The sequence below is a fragment of the Aptenodytes forsteri genome, unplaced genomic scaffold (assembly GCF_000699145.1).
Source record: "Aptenodytes forsteri isolate BGI_AS27 unplaced genomic scaffold, ASM69914v1 Scaffold155, whole genome shotgun sequence".
NCBI lineage: Eukaryota > Metazoa > Chordata > Aves > Sphenisciformes > Spheniscidae > Aptenodytes > Aptenodytes forsteri.
The window spans coordinates 6,479,421-6,502,141 of NW_008794446.1; the positions used below are offsets into that span (position 1 = coordinate 6,479,421).

Consider the following 22,721-nt stretch of genomic DNA (forward strand, 5'->3'; position numbering starts at 1 on the left):
ATAAGAGCTATAGTTTTATTTATTTTACCAAGTGACTCTTTAACAAGAGTCCAGAATCAAGGATCTCTTCTCTCTCATGAGAAGGCTTGCATCATTGGGCTACAAATTCATACTTCTTGCTCATTTACTTTCTTACCTTATGCACCTGCATCTCAGTTCCTCTACCAGCTAGTTTCTTGGCCAAGAAGGAGCTAATATTACTATCCTAGATGTGTCTGTTAAATTCCCAGAAAGCTCTGGAAATCTTCAGAAGGCTGCTTGGGAAAATGACATTGGATCAAATGATCACGAGCTGATACAGTTAAAATCAAATGGAAGAATAAACAAAGCAGGAGTGTACAGAAAGGCTTTGGATTTCAAGGGGGCAGATGCTGATTAAACTAAGTGTACTGGGTTAGTATAAGGAGCATAGCTGAAGAATTTGCATGCTTGGTGTTTCTTCAGGTCGAAGACATTAAAGGTATAAAATATCTGCATGCTAGATGAGTGAAAGGATGTAGAGAGAGACTTTGAATTTGACAGATGAACAACCACGTCAAGAAGGATTTTGAGAAGGAGCAGAGAAGAAATAATGGAATAAAATTCGCAATACATACTTACCCAAGTTAGATTATGATGGATTCATTAGCCAGTTTTGTTTGGAAGGAGAGTGTTTCTCAGATGAGGGAAATACAGAAAAGGCGTAATCTGTCTGGACTTCAGTGAGTAGTTGATGTTGTGTAGGAAAGGATTGGTTTGGGAAGGCAAGGTTTGCCAGAGTGTGTGACTTCAGTGGAGAAGATGGTAAGATATAGTGGTCAGTGTGGAAGTGTCAGGCTGGCAGTTATGCTTAGTGGAATTCTTTAAAGATTAGTTTTGGGACCAGCTATCTTTCTGATGTTTTCATTTATGCCACTGACACAAGGAAAATCAGTATGCTGATGAAATTTGTTGATGATGAAAATTTGGAGGCACCAATAGTACAGATGATGATCATGGTATTGTATGGAAAAGATTGGATTATCTCAAAGACTGAATAAATAGGAACAAAATTAATTGCATTAATATAAAAATATCCTGTACATCATGGGTGGTTAAAAGCAATATTTTTTTAATGCAAGCTTGAAGGCTTATGTCATGAAAATAACTGGACTACAGAAGAGCATTGCAGGATTACTGTGTTGCAAATGTGAGACAGTCGTGATGTTCGTATGGAAAATGGAGAGGCATTTGCAGTCAATTTAAGGAGGTTCTAGTATCATTTTATAAATTCCTGAAATATTATGTATAATTCTAAATATGCATACTTAAGAAAATGTAATCAAAACTAAAGCAGATGCAGATTAAAGTGAATTGTAGAATCATTCACTTTAGAAAGGACCTTGAGAAATTTTCTAGCCCAACCTCCTGCTGGAAGCAGGGTCACCACTGAATTCAGACTAGGTTGCTCTGGGCTTTGTCGGTTGGGTCTTGAAAACCCCCAAGGACAGAGCTTCCAAAGCATCTCTGGGTGACCTATTCCACTGCTTTGATGTCCTCAGGGCAAAAACTTTTTTCCTTATCAGAGTTCAAAGCCTCTTGTTTCCATTTATGACTGTTGTCTCTTGTTCTCCTGTCTTGGACCTCAGTAAAGAGGTCATTGTCTTGGTAATTTAGGCATAGGAAGGCTGCTAATAGGTGCCCACCAGGCCTCCAGGCTAACCAAGCCCAGTTTCCTTAACCTCTGTCGATGTGCTTTAGAGCTTTGAAGACAGTGATCGCACCAAGGGCAAGCCTATTAATGAGGAAAACCTTTGCTTGTTTGTTTAGCAAAGTGTGTCCTTGTCTGCAGATGTAGAAGAAAGCCCAAGGAGGGAAAAAGCCTGTTATAACTAAAGCGCAAAGTAGGTCTGGCATCAGTGAATGTAACCTATCCAAGAATAAACTTACGCTGGGAATTAGAAGAAAGCTCCACTCAATGGGACAGTCAGGTGCTAGAGCAGCCTTCCAGGGAGTATAAAAACTGAAGTTCTTCAATATATTCAGGTGGATACATTTCCAGAAGGGATTACCTGAGATGGAATATCTACCTTAGGAGTGAACTGGAGTCTAGAACCTGCAGGTCATTGCTGACTTGGCCTGTGTAATGCTGCTGTTTCACTTAGCCTGTTATTCAGGCTTGGTTCTACCCCTTATGTGAATCTGTTGGAATTCAGTCAGTAAAGTGTACTGCATGGTGCTGTGAGGTTTCTCTTTGGACTAGAGTCATTAGGAAACTTTGATGTATCCTTGGAGAACAAACTTATTTCTTAAAATTATGAACTTGAACTGCGAAGTAAACCTACTGGATTTTGAGAAGTGAACCTTCAGTCTGTATTTCTGAATGCTCTTACCTCATCGCTTTCCCTTCTGGTCCATCGTTAGTTTTTAATTCAATTTCTCATCTATTAAGAAAAGGAAAAAAAAAAAAAAGTCTTGTGTATGTATTTTAATCCGAACAGCTGAAGAAAAGCAGTTAGTTTTAACTTGGGGTTATATAGCATGTGGTGATATAACACTTTTCCTCCTCTGCATTTTAATTTTAAGATAGGAAGAATCTTAAGCTGCTGCTGGAGCATAAAATTGATAAAATAACTTGTTTAACTGAATAGATGGAAAGTCACTTAAACATCAAGAAACATCGTGTAGGTTGTAAATCTCTCTTTTCTTGATGTTTAAGTGACTTCCCATTTATTTAACTTTAGCTGTGAAATTGGAAGCACTGTGGCACTAAGACGGTTTGTAGTTACGCTTTAAGAACGGACAAATTCTGTTGCAGATGCCTATAACAAACAAAACACAACTTATTCTACATCTGCATATACGTGACCCAAATTTCTGTTCCAAAAGTTGTGGTCATAGTTGTTACTACAATCTTTGCATAGATTTTTTTTTTTTTAATTTATGGGGTTTTTTTTATTTACAGTATATAATCTACACTGAAATTCTTTATTGTGTATGCAATGCAACTGATGGGGTAGTTACTGGAGCTGTAATTATGAGATTGGTGCTGGCTGTGGTGTGGGGGGAAGAGAGGGCGAGGTTTGCATGCTTGAGATCACAAACAGAATGTGCTATTATATAACCGTGCAGAGGGGATGTAGTCCACAAATTGTATTTAATCCTACTTCTGATGCTGTGGCTCTTCTTAACTGCTTTCATCAGTAATGTTGCAGTTGGTGCTATAATGCAGAAGTGTGAGGATATGATCCTTATCAGTTTGCTGTAGCAAAAGGTTGGAATTCCCTTTGGTACCCTGAGGGGGGAAAAAAAAAATTTAAAAAATCAGGATGGTCATTGTTATGTCCCCTGTGGAAGATCAGACTTGTCACTTCTGCGATTCTCATGGCCCTGTCTTGGGACCAAGACTGTTTTGACAAGAATAGATGGAGAGGCTTTAAGCATACAAGGGATATAGATACAACTTCCTTGCTAACTTCTAACATAGGAAATAGGATACAGGGTAGCTAAGACCACTTAAAATCCTTTCATAACTTGAAAAATTAGAATTTGCTGCTTTTGTGTCAAAACTTCTCTACCTAAGATTTTTTTTCTGCACTGCACTTTCCTTTGAGTAAATGTATACACATACGCTCTTTTTTTTCTTTTTTTCTTTTAGATATGGACTTTCATTAGTGGCATTTTGCCAGAAGGGTTTGTTTCAGATCCCCTATGGTTTGTTTGAAGTGGGGTTCTCAGGCTTGCAGAATAAATAGTACGGCGGTTGCAAGCCATTAAATTTCCTAATGCTCTTGAGGGGAATGAGATTAGACTCTAAATTTAAAGGCAAATTTTAGAAATCTTTGCTTCAAACCCTTTGAGGTAGTGTGATGTGCAACTCAAGACTAAGATTCCTTCAAGCCAAGATTAAGAAATATAAATATAAAGATATATATGTCTTTATATAATATGTGCATATATATATAAACATGCAAACTAAATGTCAGTGGCATGCTGTACTATAAATAAGAAAATACTTTAACCTTTCATTAGAGCAGCTGTTTCCTTGCACTTGATGCAACATCTGCTTGACTGATTTAAGGATTTATTTTGGGCTTCTGCTGATATTTGGTGATTTTTTTTTTTAATTAAAATATTTCTCCTGCATTTTGCACATTCTTTATAGTATATCCTGTAAAATTATTAGTTTATTTTGATGTGCTTTTTATATTTCATAGTAAGACTATAAGAAATGCTCTTCAGCAACAGAAAACTTCACCACTATTAAGTTACCCATCTTGGGGAGATGGGGGGGGGAAGAAAAAACTAACACTTTTTTTTCCTTTTTTTTTTGATGTTGCTTATATTGATTTTACATTGTATATTAACTGCAGAAGTATGACTTAATCAAATTTTCCAGGAAGCCAAGTTAGTTTTGGTTATTTCTCTGTGATACTCTTCTCCTTTCTATATTCACTTTAGTATGCCTTGTAATCTCAAAACTCAGTAGTGAGAATAAAAAGAAATGCATCTCCTTAGTATTATGCTAGCTGAAGGATAGCTTTAGTTCTATATTAATGCTATGCCCTAATCATATTTTAAGTGCTGAGCAGGACTAATCTTCTGGGGTTTTTTTAATCATCTCCTCGTAGGATCCAAATCAGACAGTTCTAGGACTTTAGTATGCCTTGTAATCTCAAAACTCAGTAGTGAGAATAAAAAGAAATGCATCTCCTTAGTATTATGCTAGCTGAAGGATAGCTTTAGTTCTATATTAATGCTATGCCCTAATCATATTTTAAGTGCTGAGCAGGACTAATCTTCTGGGGTTTTTTTAATCATCTCCTCGTAGGATCCAAATCAGACAGTTCTAGGGAGCTGATGGTTTGGTGTTACGCCTACTGCCTAGGAAAGTGTTATGATCTTCAAAACAGGTAGTCCCCAGCACAGATAAACTACACACAGATGAAGGAAAAGAAATCCTTAGATAACCTGCATAAAATCAGAGTTGGGGGACTGCTTGGCCAGAGGGGGCAAGCTAAGGGAGGGGTCTCAGGAGCCAGTTACAGTAGAGGAAACGGCTGCAGGGGGATGCGAGTGAGAGGCAGGAGGGCTGCTGGTGAAGAAGCTCCTCACCACTAGTGCCCACAGCAGGCACTGCTGCCAATTATTTGGGGTGGGTTGGTTGGTTTGTTTTCAAACAGGCAGCCCGTTCCCAAGTACAATAACAGTTTGTGATGCAGTCTAAACCTCCTAAATTTTTGGCAGTATCTTGGTGTTGTAATGAGATGCATTAATGCTTAAAGGGTAATTAAAGATAATGAGGTATAGAGAAAGTGGAATGGAGCGCAGTACACCACGCCTCTGAAAGCTGGAGCGTGGCGAGCTGACTTTTGGTGAAAATAACTTATTTTCTACATAGACATTTTTATAGTTTCATCAAAATATGTACATAGTAACTGATACGGTGCCATATTGCAAACTGTTGGTTAAATAGGAGAGATTAGGATTTAATAGAGAAATTGTGAGTGCGTGTAAGGACCTAGCTGAGAGAAGGGGGAAGCCAGCTCAGAGAGAGCTGGTTACTGGAATCGTTATGGAACAATTGTCAGATCAGTCTTACTTTTCCTGATTCATTTAATGACAAAGGTACATGTAAAGGAGTCTTGATGATAGAATTTGTTGATGACATGAAATTTGAAAAATGCTCTTAACATAGAGAGAAAGAAGTGTTACACAGAATTTTGGGAGGGATTTCATAGGTCATGGGCCCAGACTTGGGGGAGATCTGAAACATCTTTGTGGTGCAGAATACTTATTTCCACCTAGCCTCCTTTCCCTGGGAGGGGTAGAGTAATAGGAGTGGGATGAAATTTGGAGCCTTGTGCTTTAGGGCGTTAAAGCCAAAATGTCAGTTATAAGCTTGGAGGCTGAATAATTGAAAGGATCAAAGCAGAAAAGGGTATGAAGTAACTGAGCAAACAGCGTGGTGCAGTTATGAAGAATGTATATGTGCTCTTGGGACACAATCACAAAGATATTTCCAGTAGACAGAGGAAATCACTGGTGATGTTATACAAGCATCTGGTGAGACATCATTTAGTATGCTTCAGAAATAGTCATCTATTTTGAGGAGAAAAGAGAAGAAATTGAAATGTGCAGAGGCAGGCTCCTAGGATGAATGGGGAAATGGTTATCTCGCTACAGAAAGCTTGAAGAGCTTGTCTTGGGTAGTCCAGCTAAAGAAACCGTATACGTAAGTGTTGTCTATACATACACAGGTGGAGATGGCTAAGGGGGGAAACTATTTAAACTGAAAGACAATATAAGCAAAACAACAAGTGGACATAGGCTGGCCATTGCTAAATTTAGGCATAACATTTTGAAGTTGTAATTCATTATGGTAGTCAGGTTTTCGGAGTAAAACCATAGGAATAGTGGAACTTGGCTGCTTTTTCTGCTAAATCTTGGTGAGATTTGAAAATAATTCCTTAATTGTTCTGGAAGTATCAAAGAAAATGGAACTTTAATGTTTATAGCCAGATGTGTCTGAATTCTATGAATAATTGCCTTTAAACAGCATTCCTGCAGCTTCTGTCCTTTAATTTTTTTTGTGATTTCCTGGTATGCAGCAATACTTTTACAGTGACTTGGTGCTTTCTCAGAGACAGCTACCACTTGGCTTCTTTCCTGGGCTAATGGCAGAACTTGTATTTTTGAAGGGTGTTAGCAGGGGGACAGGGAGGGGAACCTAGCCCTTTTATGCTAACTCTTTTTATCCTTGCTACACTTTGCAATAGAGACTGAATTGCTTTTTGGAGGGGTCATTTTCTTCATCGACCTTGAAGTGTGCAGGATGATAGAGATTGTAATTTGGATACCTCAATTAGGTGCTTAAAGATAGGTGGGATGAATCTGTCTGGAGAACTTCTGAAGTAAGTGGTGAGTAGGTAACTGAGGCAGGGCTGTCATGTTCAGTGGATATGATGTGCTGAGATTTTTGACCCTGAAGAAGTCTTGAAAACTTGGGCATCGCTGTAAATTTTTTCTTTGGTATTTGATCTAGAAAATAGTTTACTGAATTCAAACAAGGAAAGCTTTGTTGCGACTTAACTTAAAATGAGAACCACAGTTTAAGAGTGTGATTTGGAAAAAGGTATCCAAGCAGTTAGTGTGCTAAAGTCTTGCTAAAAGTTGATGCAATTTAGGCTTGTAGGCCAAAACACAAAAGCAGCTAGAGTCCTACTTGCCATGGGCATTGGTAAGTGCTAGCTACGCAAACACATTTTGTGACCTTGCTAGCAGTTGCTTGAGGAGCCAAAATTTAATCTCTTTTGCATTGTAAGTAATGTCATAGTGAGCTCTGTATGCAGGTTATTTTAATGCTATATGGAAAAGGAATTGTATTCAGTAACTTGCAAATAGAAGAAAGGAAGATTATAGCTGAAGATGCTGATGGTTAGATAAAGGAAATCGATGATAGAAAAACTATGATGTGGTGTTATTACTGTATTGCATGTGGATCTCAACCGCTTTGCTTGTAGTGAAAGGCAGTGGTGGAACAAAGTTTGGGGTTCGGAAGACTGGCAGAGGGATTCAAGTTCTGTGGTAGCTGGGACTGAGGAAGGATGCTGTCTGACTCCCTGGTGTGTTGTAGGAGATGCAGTGGGTGAGATCAGGGCTGACAAATACCATACTGGAGGGAGTGTGCTAGGGCTTTTACTGAGGCTCACAAGCTATTCAGGTGCAGATTTTGATACTTTTAGTGCTCTCTGTTCAGGTTAATTTTTCAGGTTTATATTTTTCCTCTTCATTCAAGAAGATATGTTGCCAGTGTGTCTTGGCTGGAATTTTTTTATACTCTGCTGAGAGCTTTTTTTAATGGCACAGTTGATTCAATCACTACCTATCAGAATCTGGTGTTTATTATCAAAAATGCCAGTTAGAATTTAATCTTCCTAGGTTATGTGTAAACAAACAAAACTTTATTGACGTCTTTGACCCTATTTTTAACACTAACTTAAACACTTTTCTCAAATCACTTTGGATCAATCTTCTTCTTAAACCAATGGCAACTTTTCTGTAACTTTAAAAAAATTAATACTAATTTAAGTCTTCTCTGGATACTTTCCTAATACTGCATTTTTTTTTTTAACAGATAAATTTGCGCCTCATCTTGGTAAGTGGGAAAACGAAAGAGTTCCTATTTTCACCGAATGACTCTGCTGCAGATATCGCAAAACATGTGTATGACAACTGGCCGATGGGTGAGTTAGCTGTGTGGCTTTGGCTTTTTAACTGGCGAGCTGGAAGCTTCCCTGTATTCTCAGTCTAAGGTGTCAATAAACTGATTTCTGTTCTCAACGTTCAAATTAAGTATGTTTATTGTGTATCTGGACATAGATTTATATAGAAATACAATTGTCATCTTGCCTTCTTTTTCCTGTTTCTTCGGTTGGGCAGATTTTTAGATGTCTGGACTATTTCCCACTTTATTTGTAAAATTTGCTTCCCCAAACTGAAGTACTTCTTTCCCCCTATCTTTAGACACTTTTCTTGATCAGTCTTGTTAGAGGATCTAGTAAGTGTGAGGAAACGTTGGAGATATAAAACCTCTTGCGTGAGGACAGTTAATGTAAAACATTGCATGTCACAGGAACACATTAGTGAAACTGAGTCTGAAGTACTTCTTCCTTACTGCCTTATCTTGGAAAGGATCTGTAATAATGATATTTTTCCAGGAAAAAATAAAATATAAGAGACATTAAAAGACCAAGGGAAACTGAGGTTGTTCGTATGAATGTATTTAGTGTTATGCAGGAATACCAGCTTCAGAAAATGGAATTGAAAACTTAAGATGTGTATTCACATATGTGAATAGCTCCACAAAAACAAAGTGCTTCTGTTCTCCCTGACTATGATTTAATGGGAAAATAGCCAAAACACAGACATAGCATTACATATGATGAAAGAAAATGCTTCTTTTGGTACAGGACTTCATTTGGGTTACTGTTCTGATGTTAAAAAAGCCTACTATTTACACAAACTAAAACATTGCAATATCTGTTTCTGTGGTGCCTTTGTCAAAGAGGTATGGTGGATGATAATTCATGCCAAAAAGTTAGTGTTGATAATCCATATTTTAGGCCTTAAACTGGTCTTTGAGGTCAGAAAGAACAGGGTTTCAAGGGACTTGTTTGCTGTTTGTTTTGCTGGGATACAGCATTATCTATTTAGTAAAATATGTAAAGAAGGAGGAGGTTTTTAGTCCTCTGAAATATTATAGATGTAAAACACTTTTACACTAAGAAATCTGGTTGATGTAGCATCTGTGTAGCTACTGTACATATTTTAATGTGTGCCTACAACATAGTTGTCATGACCAAATGTTCTTTGTGTACTTTTATCTGAATTAGTAAAGGCAGAACTGTGGTTTTTTTCTTACTCTAGTTTATTCCTGAACATGTGGTGTCATGTTCCAAGTCTTGTGAAGAAGTCTCTGGGAAGAAACCCAGACTTTAAAGTCTCTTTTTTAAAGAAAAAGAAAAGCAGAACTGGACATGGAAGCCTCAGTTCAAATACCTGCTGTCCTGAGGGAGTGCTCTAAATCTTGATGAATACTTAATTGCCTGTGCAAAGAATAGTGTCAATGTAAAAGATGGAGGAAAAATCTACTTCAGAATAGTGTATAGGTTTTCACAAACATTAGCCCACTAGCTGTTTTCAGACTGAGATTGCTGCTCTTTGCCACAGGAGTGAGAAATCTTGATGAGGACTAAAATTTCCTTGAAATGGAGGTGATACTAAATGATTGTTTTTACCACCATTTTCACTTGTCATGATCTTGTGGGGGGAAAAACGTCATGAAATATCCTCAGTCACATGCTGGCAGGATTAAGGCAAACCTCTCCTCCCTCTTTTGGCAGTACAGTTGTTAATTAAGGATCTCTTGACTTGTAGTGGAAAACGCCAAATTTATGTTAATGTATATAATCTAGGTAGGTTACCTGTTGGCCCCCCCTAAAACAAAAAAAATAGTCGTAGGTAAATATTTTCTCCTTGGTTCGTTTAGTCATCAGTGCAAATTAAAATTTGAAATCATGTCAGAAAGAAATGTTTCAGACTGCCAGCCAAGAAGCAAAAATTAAAAGGATGGGTGGATTGGCAGCTTAACAATGAGCAAATACCTGTGCCAAAATATAGTCTGTCGTCTTTTGGTTGCTGTTTTACATCATTATGGCACTGTAAACTGGCTGAACTTCTCCTCTTTACAGCCATAGTATGGTGGAGTTCAGACTGTATGGAGTTAAAAAAAAAAAAAAAAATTTGGTATCTTCCAAAAGATCATTTACCCTAGCAGTGTGATAATTCAGATCCTTAACGTAGCCCACTTCACAGCATAGCAAAAAGGGCACGTGCTTGAATTGCAAGACAGTTGAATCAGACCCTGAGTGGAAATGCTTGAAATTCAAATAGCTTTGGTTGCCTAATTTGATCTAATCTTATAAACCAGGCACATGGCAGCACCCGGGGGTATTGCAGCCTCTGCTGTTGATACCAGCCCTGCCTCCGCAGCATTCTGCGCAGCGCTGGGGCTGCGGTGGCTCCTGCTGCCCGCCTCTCTGCCTGCTTGCTTTTTCGCACCAGATGCCTCTCTGTACGCTCTCTGCAGCCGTGGCTTTTGTTTTAAATGCTTCCCCTTCTCCGCTTTTCAGTTGTTCTCCTTTTGTGGTGCCAGTTGCCACTGCCTGTATGTTAATTGTGCGTTCGCAGTGAACAGGTTGGTTTCTGTTGCCTGTCGTGATCCCTTGCTGAATATTCATTTTGGTGTATAAACACTATAAAAGCAGAAAGAGAGAACAGTTGTGAAGAGCTGTTCCCAGATATCTGGTCAGCTAAGAAACAGAAGACACGGTGTTCCCAGAGAGCCCATTTAAATTCAACATTTCAATGTTTTATGATATTTGTTCTGAAAGCAAAGTGTGGATTTATTTGTTGTTCACGTTGTCACAGGGAACAGTAAAAGAGTAGGAAAAGATCATTTAAGCTTATAAATGATTTATGACAGCTTAAGCATTATAGGAAATGCATTATAGGAGAATGCGTGCTTGCTTTTCCCAAATCACTGTTTGCCACATAAGAACATCCACAGATTGTCCTTTCAGAAGTTCCTTAAAATGTATCAGTCTGTCTGCTCTGTGAGAGCCCTCTGTTCAGGCTCTCCGCAGTGACCGTTGGGGGCTGCTCAGGTCACTGGCCCCTCTGGACATTTAACTGGTTGGATCTGGCCATCACCAAACACCGCTGAGCAGCCTGCAGAGCGTTCTCAGTGCTGTGATCTGAGAATCCTATTTCAAATGACCCATCACATGCGCTTTTGCTGTGTGTGTGGCTGCTTCCCATTGCTGGAGAACAACTCCAGTTAGACAGTTAGCTGGTGAGGAGGAGTATGGCTTGAGAATCTTCTGAATGGGAAGAAATTAAGGCAATTCTAGCCAAGTGGGTATTAAGCCTCAGGAAGCAACTTGCATTTATGAACTATTTTGTGTAGGACTTGTATATGTGCTAAATATCTCATGCAATCTGTGAAGTTAGTTAGTAATATTTATACTTGCAGGCATAAAATTGTGTTTCAATGCCCAATGTCAAATACTAAGTTTAAGAATAGATTTCAAGAGTGCTAGCCTTGAATTATCTTTCTGTATCTTCAGCCTATGCTCTCTCTTTAGTGCTTCATGCAAGAGAGTCCTGTTCTTAGTTTTCTTCCTGGGTAAAGGTGAGAGACATAACAAAAGATGTTTTTATTACAATGTAACTGTGAAAATTCTCTCACTTCTTTTCAGATTGGGAAGAAGAACAAGTCAGCAGTCCAAATATCTTGCGGCTTATTTATCAAGGGAGGTTTCTTCATGGCAATGTGACATTAGGAGGTATGAAAATAATTTTCATCATGCATGTTACAGCCAGGCAAAAGGCGATATTTATTTACAGTGCAGTAAATACTACTTTACTGTTCAAGATCACAGTATAGCTTGCTATATACTATTTTTCCTCTGCATAGAGTGACATTGTATCTTATGTGTATTTGTCTGTCCTGTTACCGCTAGTTGTTAAACTTTGGGAGGTACTACCTGCTAAGTCAAGTCTCCTCTTGCATAAGGAAACACTAATGCTGCTTTTATTTGTTATCTTTCTAAATGGAATATTTTGTTCCACCTCTCTTACACTGCACTTGCAGGGTAAGCTACTTCATACATGTCTGAAGTATTTTAAAATGTTTGATAAACTTTATGATAATTGGTTAAACAATACTTTAAATCTTAGTGCAATGAATGAAAACACCCTATGAATGAGAATGAGGGGAAGCATTCTTGCTGTCCAGTGCTCTCCCAGGGATACAATTGCATAGTTATGCGAAAACAAAAGTAAATGGCTTCACGTCATATGCTAAGGAAATGCAATTCAACTATGCCCCCTTGTGGCAAGTTTTTTCCCCCAATTATATATTTTGATGCGAATCTTTGATAGAGAAATGACACAAATTTGTAACAATAATCTTTCCTTTTGTAGATAAAAGTTGCCAGTGTGAATAGCAACTATATCAATGACTAAATAAAATGAGACTTTTCTCTGTGCCAGTTCAAAAATAAATTAATACTTCTGTTTTCTCTGTATGTTCAGATTGTTCATGCATTTGGTATGTGAGTGCAATACAGAGAGGAGAATATAATACAAAATCACCAATGAAATGTTTTTGAAGTTGAGATGAACCTGAAAAGAAAATTTCTGGAACACTTACAGTGATCTTTCCATGAAGAAGTGACTGGGATGATATAGCCATTGATTCGCTTTCTGCCATTACCAATGTTGGCTAGTGATGTACTTCTAGAATAGATATACTCTCCATACAAATCAATTTTTAACGCTGCTATATATACGAACAAGATCATTGTCAATTCAGCTGGGAGAACTCTGAAACTTCTATTCACTCTTTAATTTGTATGTTTACCAGGTGCCAATGAGTGCAGCTAGTAGCCGTTAGAGTAGGGTTGAAAGACAAATGTTAAGTCTTGGATCATCTCTGCAATTAGAGATGCTAGTCTTACCCTATATTTTCCAGGCAAGGATAGCTAAATGCGATTTTTCTTTGCCATTCATCTCTAGGTGTTGCTCTTGACTGCCAGTGCTTGTTCCCTTTAGTGACATTTGTCTAAATCTGAAACAACTTTCAATATTTGTTTAATATATTTAATATATTGTTTAACAAGTTAAGCTGAAAAATAATAGCTGCATGCTTGTTGACTCTTGCATTAACTCAGGCCTATAGATTTTGAACACTCACTTGTCTTCAGGGCATTTCATTCTTAATCATTCATGTGTTGCTATTTAATCATCATGATTTTACCCTAAGGATCTTACGTGTATATTAGTGTTTTTCAAAGATTTTTTTTTGTTGCTGTATTGTTTTAAGAAAAAGAACCCCTAAAACATTGGCTTACTTCAGTACTAATGAAGTTATCTGGAGTAAGATTATGCAGCTGAAAGGGGAACAGCAATTCACGAAGCAGCCCGAAAAGACTGTTACTTCAGTTTGTGGTGTTCATTAGATGTAACCCTAAGTGAACTAGTTATCTTTAAAAGGGGGAAGAGGGTGGGAGCACTTAGTGTTTTATTTGCTTTAGGTGATTAGGAAATATTGGCTGGAATTTGGACCTACTGTGTACTGAAAGTGACCTTATCAACTAGTGAAACACAAGTTTCCAAGGAAACAATTTGATGTGTTCTTTTTTCACAGGAGTCCATTTTTGTTCACACTTAAAAATGACATTGTAACGTTCTAGTTGTAACCTCACATGTCTACGTAGCGTCTTACATATTTGAGACTCCTTTAAACTAAGAAGCATCAAAAAATGACAAATTGATAGAAAAAACTGGCTTTTGAGTGGAAAATTTTACTTTAAAGAAACCATCTCTTTTGCCAGCTTCTCTGAATGGACTGTAACTACAAGAACAGTAGAGCTAATGGCATTGGAAGTGGTAAAGAAAAATAGACCCCTCTGTAAAGCTTGCTGTGCCATTCTTGCCTGCGGTGCTTGAGCCACACTGTTTTGTTGTGTCCTGCCTGTGTGAAGGGTTGGGGAGTTAGCTAGCAAGGCAGAGTCTGTCGTTCGGCTTCCAACAGGAAATTTCATCCTTTAGCTAAATATTTGGTCTGCAGTTTGAATTTAAATAATACGAATTAGGGAGGTAATACATAGTTGACAGTTCTCCGTTTCTTGTTAGGTAATCGTAATCAGCAACATTTAACTTCCTTATTTACTGGGGAGTGGGGAAGGGAAGCCAACCCACCCTGTGCCATACACATATCAAAAGAGGGGGTGAAAAGTAGATTCTGACAATAGAAAATTTGGAATAAAAGTGGAATTAAACGGATGGGAAAGGAATTAAATACAAGTTTAGTTTAAGTGAGAGAAAGGGGTGAGAGAACGAAGACAAGAGCAAGAAAGGATTACTGAGCATAGGTGAGGGTGCTCAGATTCTGCCATGGTGCTCCGAGCAAGAAGCTGGAAATTGCTAATAAGAACTTATGTGAACCACGCAAACTACTAGCTGAAATTATTTAATTGAAATATTAGCATACTTTTACTTGATTAGTGAGCTGTGGAGATTAATTATTTACAGTAATCAAGTCTACTTAAGTGTCTTGATATTATGAAAGATGTCCCTAATGTGATTAGTTTGTAATATTTTGCTCTTTCTGTAATGGCTTCTTAAGAGTTTATGTCACGAAGACAATCCTTTTCCATTGAGTTTAACAGACTGTTAAGATGCTCAGAACAGAGTTTTCAGTTGCATCACAGAATCAAGTACCCAAAATACTTCATCCTTGTCAGATGGATCTATCATAGCTATCAACAGCTTCTAGTTGCAGGCACAGGCAGTGCTTCAAGTCAACTAAGCAACTTTCAGATCTGACTTTCAGATCTGACTTTCTGTAGAGATGGCTTTTCCCAAAGTACAGCTACTTCAAAGAAGCTTGTGGAGCTGTGTATCCCTCCGCATGCGTACACCTGTGTTTTAATCATAACTTGCATTTTTTTCAAACAAATACATAGGCAATGAACATAATTTAATAGCAATGTTGTAGCTAGGCTTGTATTGAACACATGTAGTAACCAAATACTAGGTTTGATTATTTTTTTTATTGCTGAATTTGGAATCTGTGCTGTAGTGATTAAAATAGAGAGGGGCATTTTTCTCTTCAGTTACCTTCAGGTTTATTGGACATTCATTATTCATTTATTCACTTAAAATGCCTCGGTGCACTGTATGTGAAAATAGAAGATGTAAATTGAATTTGAGAGGACAAATTCTACTCAAGTCAGAATGATTTGTGTATTTAGGGTTAAATTCTTGTTACATTTATCATTAACTTTTTTCCCTCTGTAAGGGAGGGAGGACAAAACTTAGAGCATCTTTACCTTACATTTCTCAGAAAAATAATCAAGAAAGATGCTTAATCTTAGGAGTTGGAGAGAGAAAACAAAACTAAAGTTATGTAAAGAACTTGTAAAAATACACCCACACCACACACCCCCCAACAACTGGAAGAAGTCAAAGTTCAGAATATTGAATCTGGCAATGAGAATCTGCTAAATCAAATGAGCAACAGAGAATCCTTTCATTTCGAGGAGACTAGAAGTTTTGATAAATATTATACTACAGTGCTAAAACCATAAATATAGCACTATGTTGGTATGCTTAAATCAGAATTTGAAAATGATCATTTTAGTTTCAGAAACAAGCAGAACGAATTGTGGAAAGATCCAATTTTGGTTTTTTGTGTTACTAACGCTCACAAAGGCAGCACTGTGAGAACTACCTTATCCGATTTAAAACGTTTTAAATCTGGTACTTTTCACATGCAGCTGATGTTACAGATTAATATTAAAAGGCAAGATGCAGACATTTTGTATTTCAGAAAATCTGTATCATGGATCAAAGTACATTTTAGGAAAATCTGTTTTGCAGTAGTGGCTCAGTGTTTTGATTTCTCAGGAGTAACAATTTAGTGGCTGAATTAGCCACTTTTTTGCATCCTTATCAATAAGGAGTGCTTAGCACCTGAGTCTTGGCATGAATGCTCACTTCTACTTTTACTCAGAAGAGGAATATCATGTCCCTAAGAACACAATGTTTTAAGTGATTGTCAGGTCCCAAGACCCTGATCTGCAAACCTGTAGCCAGAAATGCCTTTATAAAATCTATTTAGTAAGCAGTTCAAACCTAACAGTATGAACTTTTGAACAGATGCTAATCCAATTGTAGTAAGTTTCAGTTGGGTGTTTTGAAGAAAGACGACTGCTGTAATGTATTAATAAATCTCCCTTTCTCCTTTTGCAGCATTAAAACTTCCTTTTGGCAAAACAACAGTGATGCATTTGGTGGCTAGAGAGACATTGCCAGAGCCAAACTCTCAAGGTACGCTGTGCACTAGAGGTATTTCTTATTCGGGTACATAGCAAAGTGGTCAGATCTCTTGCAGGCTTTTTGGGTATTTCATAGTAGAGAAAAGTCAAGTCCTTGTGGTCTTCTGTGAAACAAGTTTTGGAATGCTTTTGTACATGTTGTTTATAGAAAACTAAGAAATTAACTTTCTGGTTTAGCATTTTTGTAGAACGCAGAAATTTATTCAAACCTTAAAAGCTTCCATTTTTATTGTCAAAAAATACTCCTGATTTATTTTTCAGTTATGTATGCATGTGTATAGCAATAAATTTTTTTACTAAAGATAATAAAAAACATACTTGTGTCAAGCATACTCACACACAAAACAACCTAATTGCTTTAGAAATGGCACGTAAGCAAAACTTTCTTCTTGCTCCACAGGTCAAAGGAACCGTGAAAAAACTGGAGAAAGCAATTGCTGTGTAATCCTGTAAACCCTGTTAGCTTTACCTGCTAAGTGTGATGTAATATAGTCTTTGTCTTTCATGCTGCTGGAATAGAAGAGGCCCTACCTTGCTTCAAACACCTGTAGGAAGAGCCTGTCTGTAAATCCATGGAACTGAAATATTACACGAACACTGTCTCATTAGTCTTTTTTTTTTTTTAAGAGAAAGATCTATGAACACTTTCATTGTTTGTTTTTCTTAAAATTCCTGCTTTTTGTTTGTTGAATAATCTTACAGTACATCAGTTCTTGAAAGAATTCAATCTCCAGAAACGTTAACGTGTTCTTTTCCATAGCAGGAATCCTATACCTATACCACAAAAATATCCATTAACCAGATCTAACCAGTCAAGCTTTCTAGATGCAATTTGCACTAAATATGGTTGACAGTATATTTCTCATCAACGATCTCTAACAATATTTGAGACATCTAGTAATAACCTACAATGTAGAATGCAACACTGGAAAATAGTATATCTATAATTAAAACAGATCTTACTTATGGCCAAATCAAAGGAAAAACTGTTAAGTCAATTCTACCTAAGTCAACCTTGGTGGCCGAACTGGCACAGAATACTAACTAAACCAAGTCTAACTATATATATTTTCACTGCAACAAACAAAAAAAACTATGTGCCTGTAATTTAAAAGCACTCTGTAGAGGGCTGATGAAACTGATTTTTTCGTTACTGTGTGCACTCTGATCTCATACGTTAGCTGAGTGCTTATTCAGACAGCACAAACAAGTGCAGAGAGTGCATTTCCTAGCCTTAATATGGGAGGGGTAATTTCCTGTAGTTCATAGGCTTTTATTATTGTGCATAAATGTTAGAAAACATCATTTACTAACCAATTTTATGTATTTGAATATTGGCAATTGGTGTTTTTCAGTCATTTTCTCATCTGTACCTTAGTGTCCAGTGTCATGCTTACTCATTAGAGACTTCAAAACGATTATTAACGTTTAAAAAGCAAAAAGAAAGACCTCTGCCATAGTACTAGTTTTGTTTCTTTACGTAATCTGCATTTGGTATTAGTGCTTGCAATTGTATTAAAATCAGAAGCTGATTTTTGAAGGCATACATAATTAAAAAGGATGCCATTCTTTTATTTCATATCAATAATTTAAACGTTGATATGATAAAGAAATTTGCACAGCACTAAAGCATGAGCTAGTTTCATCTAAACCTGTAAAAAATAAAAATAAATAAAAATAAAAAAATATAAAAGATTTTATATTTTTTCACTGGGGAGGAATTCTTCCTGGGTGAAACTACAAATATGTGTAGAATATATTTAATAAAAATCTTATAAAATACATAACTATAGAAGTTAAATATAGATTGGCGTGTAGTATAATAGAACAATATTCCATATAAATAGCTTTAGCCTTTAAAAAAATGAGTCACAGGTTGACATTGTGTTCTGTACTTAAGTGTCCACACAACTCTTACATGTTCTGTGTAATCGTTTTTTCGAATGATTGGCATCATTCAAATGTAATCAGGTTATTTTATTCATTGTTACTGCTTTGATGAAATGCTTTATATGCAGTAGATTTACAAAAATATTGTTCATACTGATCAGAATTAAATTTGTATAGAGCAGAGTTTTAAAACAAATTGTAAATAGCACTAAACATTTTCTTTCTGCAACCTGTACTGATAGACTCTTCTGTAAACTAAATAAAAGAATATTGTAGTGCATTTTGGTGGTGTTTTAAGGGTTGTAATTGGGTCTGTAACTACTTTTAATAATACTTCTTAATCCAGAAACTAAGGAAGGACTCAATTTTATTTATTAAAAAAAAAAAGGGGGGACAGGGCAAAACCTTCTGAAAACTGCTAATGGGATTTATGACTTCAGTTTTGTTTTCCTTTCATGTCAAAAGACGTGGCCTAGAGGGTTTTTTTCTGTACAGCTGTGTCACAGCCTGGTGTACGTCACAGAAGTTATGTGCCCATACTGTAAGTTTTTTGTGGTCTTCGCTTACCTATAGCGAAGGTATATACCTTCTCCCAAGTAACGAGCGATAGGATGAGAGGAAATGGCCTCAAGTTGCGCCAGGGGAGGTTTAGATGGGACATGAGGAAAAATTTCTTCACTGAAAGAGTGATTAAACATTGGAACAGGCTGCCCAGGGAAGTGGTGGAGTCCCCATCCCTGGAAGTATTTAAAAGGTGTGTAGATGTGGTGATTAGGGACATGGTTTAGTGGTGGACTTGGCAGTGCTAGGTTAATGTTTGGACTCAGTGATCTTAAAGGTCCTTTCCAACCTTAATGATTCTATGATTCTACGATTCTATGATTCAATGACTTATTCAAAGTCCCAGGTGATGGCAGCAACTGGCTGGGGGAATCTACAGTATATAGACATTTGGTATTGCTCAGAGGACTGCCCAGGGATCCTGCCTTCTTGCTCTGCCCCATCAATGGCTCTAGTTACTCTGTTTATTCTCAAAGAAAAGGACTTCCCAAGGAAGATAAACCAGCAAAGTCCAAGTACAGTGTTCAGCTAGAGCTGGAAGAAGAATTTCCTTGATTGCATCAGCTCAGCAAAGCACTTGGATTAAAATTTGAAAATTCTGTGCCATTACTAAATATTCTACCCAGTTCATTGTAATATATTCCTGCATGTCATGCAGACTCAGTGCAGCGTTTCCTAGTGTTTAGTTTTTAAAGGGAACATGATACAGAATGCATCATTGTAGGGTACCATACTTTAATTTAGCAGACTGAGCCATGAGTTAAGGTGTGCAGATTTTGACCAACAAAACCAAAATGTTCCTCGGATGGTAGGAGCATTTCAGATTCAGAACCAAATATTAAAGAATCATCTACTGAATCATCTAGTCCTCTATTCAGTATTCCAAAGGCAATTTAATTTTTTAGAGCCAAATATCTTAAGGGGCCTAAACTTTGTGGTGTAAGAAACTAGGCATGTAAACAATTAGCCGCACATGTTATATTTGTGTGTGTGTCTACCTGCTATAGGTGGTCTTTCTGTGAGATGAACCATACACATACCTCTTAGGGTGTTGGGAACTCGGATGACAGCATTACGATGTGCTCATTGCCTAAATGAATCTTGCAAGGGGGGGATTTCCTTGTACTCTGCAGAGCAGTTGCTAAATAAGTAACTATAGGGACACAAACCTTCTTATTTTTTAAAAAAAAGTTTGATAAACATCAGCTGGAGAAAGCTACTAGGAGCATGTTACCATCTTTAACTGTAAAATGAAACTTCCCTTTTCCAAAATGCTGACCGCCTAAGTTACACCGGCTCAGATGGGAAATGGTTATGGCAATACAAGAAAAAGAAACGGGCTGAGGCAGGACATGTTTTGTTAGTTAAACAAGTCTTTCAGATGCATTGATTTTGAAAAATGAATGTTTGAAAAAGTAGCTAGGTACTTAATACAGTATAAATACATGAAAATCCAGTAGCTTCCAGTTAAAATACTTGGCGAGCTTGAATAGCAAAGTATATGGAGTTCCCTTTTGTTGAGATGAGTAAGGTGTGTAGATATGCACATGTCCAAGCAAATCCTTAAATGCTGCTTGGCATTTAAAGCGTGAGCTTGCCAGAATAACTCCTGCAGAAAGCAGGTAGAACCGTTGCCTTAATGTTCCTGCAAATTGTCAGACTTTTGCCTATTGCAGAGCGTTTCTGTTGTGGTGTGAGGCTGGTGGAAAACTGTGGGGGAGAATTGCTGAAAGATTAGTGCTTCTTTCCTTGGATGTTTTGTATTGTGGATTGTATATTTGCCAAAACAAAAAGCAGTAGCTCTTAATCCCAGATTCCTCAGCCTGCTAAAGTTCATGCATATGCTTCTCTTCTATGTTGATTGGAGTCAAGAGGATACTTGCAGCCCATAAAGATTAAAGCTAAGTCTTTGCAGGGTCAGGCTGCTGGACAGTCTGGTAATACGTTGAAGAGTTTGACATTTGATTTTCACTGTTAGATAGGAATGATATTTTCCCTGTGGATGAGTTAATAGATGTCATGAAGGGAGGGAAGGAGAGGATGAATTGGAGCCCTTCATATTCTGAAATATCATCAAGGGACCACATCTGTCTCCCGTACCATTGTGTGTGTTATCAATCATAAATTAATATTCACATGTGTGAGGAATAATGTCTGGTAGCAATGAAAGTACTCTAACGTCTGTTTTCTTAAATGATAGCAAAAATATGACTGTTGAAACAGTCTTAGGGATTAGCTCAGCTGCTGGAGGAAGAAAGTATGGCCACTGTGATGTTGAAGGATTTGCTGAGGTGCTGCATCGATATTAATGCAGTGGTGATCTCTGCAGTCTGCTTTCCGTAGTACACTGCATTTTACAACAGGAGGAACAGTGATTTAATTTAGAAGAGAAATACATGGTGCTCTAAAAAAGCTTCCATCCTCCCTTACAGGTAAGAAGGAAGGCAGCCATTTCTGGGCTGGCCAAAAGTCGGGATTTTCTGCTGCTGCTCTTTGGGGAAGTAATGCTTGTGTATTTTGTGGTTCTGTGTGTGCTCTGATAAGATTCGTTATACAAATCTTACTGCAAAAAGCAAATAGGAAGATGGATATACTTCTCCATCTAAAACTCTCTCACTAACCTTATGCTAATTAAATGGGTAAGCTTAAGCAGATTTTTGGGTTAGATGTGCTGTCTGAATTGACCATTAACAGCAGCTGCAACATGGAAACCGATGGGACTTCTGTGCTTAAATCAGAGGAAACGCCAAGATCTGTTAAGATTCTTAAAGGAGAGTTCCTACCCTCTTTATTTCTTCTGAAGTACTTGGGTTCTTCCTAGATACTTTATCTTGGCCATAACTTGTCAGTATCAAGCTTATTTTCGGAGCACAGTAAAAGGCCTTTGTTGTTATTCAAGAGGCTGACAGTAATATATGGTTCATGATAATAAGTTGTTAAAAATCCTCATAAGGTAGTAGCATACTTGTCCTTCTGAGCCACATGCGCATACCTGTGAAGAGGTTTACAATGTAATAGCTAATTTGCTTACCGATTTATTACACTAGACTGTAAAATTACAAAAACCTCTCTATGCTCTGTGTTTTTGCAGTAGTTATGATTGACTTTGCTTTTGTTTCTTTTTATATTGATAAGGGGTTTGGTTTTTTTTTTTTTAAATAATCTGGAAAAGGAATGACCAGTGAAATAGAAAATGGTGAAGGTTATTAAAGTCAAGCTCAAAAAGAGTAAGGAAAACTTAGTGGTAACCTTATCAAGCTCACGGAATGGATCACACTGACAAATGAAGTTCAATTCTGAATGTAAAGGACGGCACAGTTAGAGAAAGCAAAGTACTCGCACAACTCTGAGTTTTAAAATTACCTGGATCAGTCCGAGACTGAGTTCTGGGCATCGTGGGCAAACACTTTGTATTACAAGTTCCTTAGGGTTTGGAAAACGATAACAAAAATAATGAGACAGCAGAAATATTATAGAGAGATTGAAGAGAACGAGAGATTAAAATAGCTACAGTTATGACTAACACAGAGAAAATGGATGGAGAACTTCTATTTTTTTTGTCTTGTGACTTTATTGGCCCAGTTTTTACATTTGTCTTTAAAGCAGAGGTGAGAAATTCAAATCTGATAGAAACGTTTTTCATGAAATCAGTGGCACTCACTTCCACCAGAAGTGATTCGAGGAGAAAAGCTGAGCAAGATTTAAAAGGAAAATGGATCACTGTATCGATGAAAATTGATAGGATTGTCATAATTAGTGATGCCAATCTTTTTCTCAACAGGGTAGTGAATTTTGTCCTTCAGACATTGCGTTAACTTTCAATGAAGAGCCCAACTCCTAGGG

At 37.4% G+C, this 22,721-nt stretch overlaps 1 protein-coding gene across 1 annotated transcript in view; it reads left to right on the forward strand.

The window, feature by feature from the left end:
* Positions 1-18,597, forward strand: part of UBL3 (ubiquitin like 3) — a 59,862-nt gene extending 41,265 nt beyond the window's left edge. The window contains exons 2-5 of the mRNA XM_009290218.1: positions 8,096-8,204; positions 11,781-11,867; positions 16,342-16,419; positions 16,828-18,597. Coding sequence (XP_009288493.1) covers positions 8,096-8,204; positions 11,781-11,867; positions 16,342-16,419; positions 16,828-16,880 — 327 coding nt within the window. The 3' untranslated portion in view covers positions 16,881-18,597. The remainder of the gene's footprint in view (positions 1-8,095; positions 8,205-11,780; positions 11,868-16,341; positions 16,420-16,827) is intronic.
* The last annotated feature ends 4,124 nt before the right edge of the window (positions 18,598-22,721 follow it).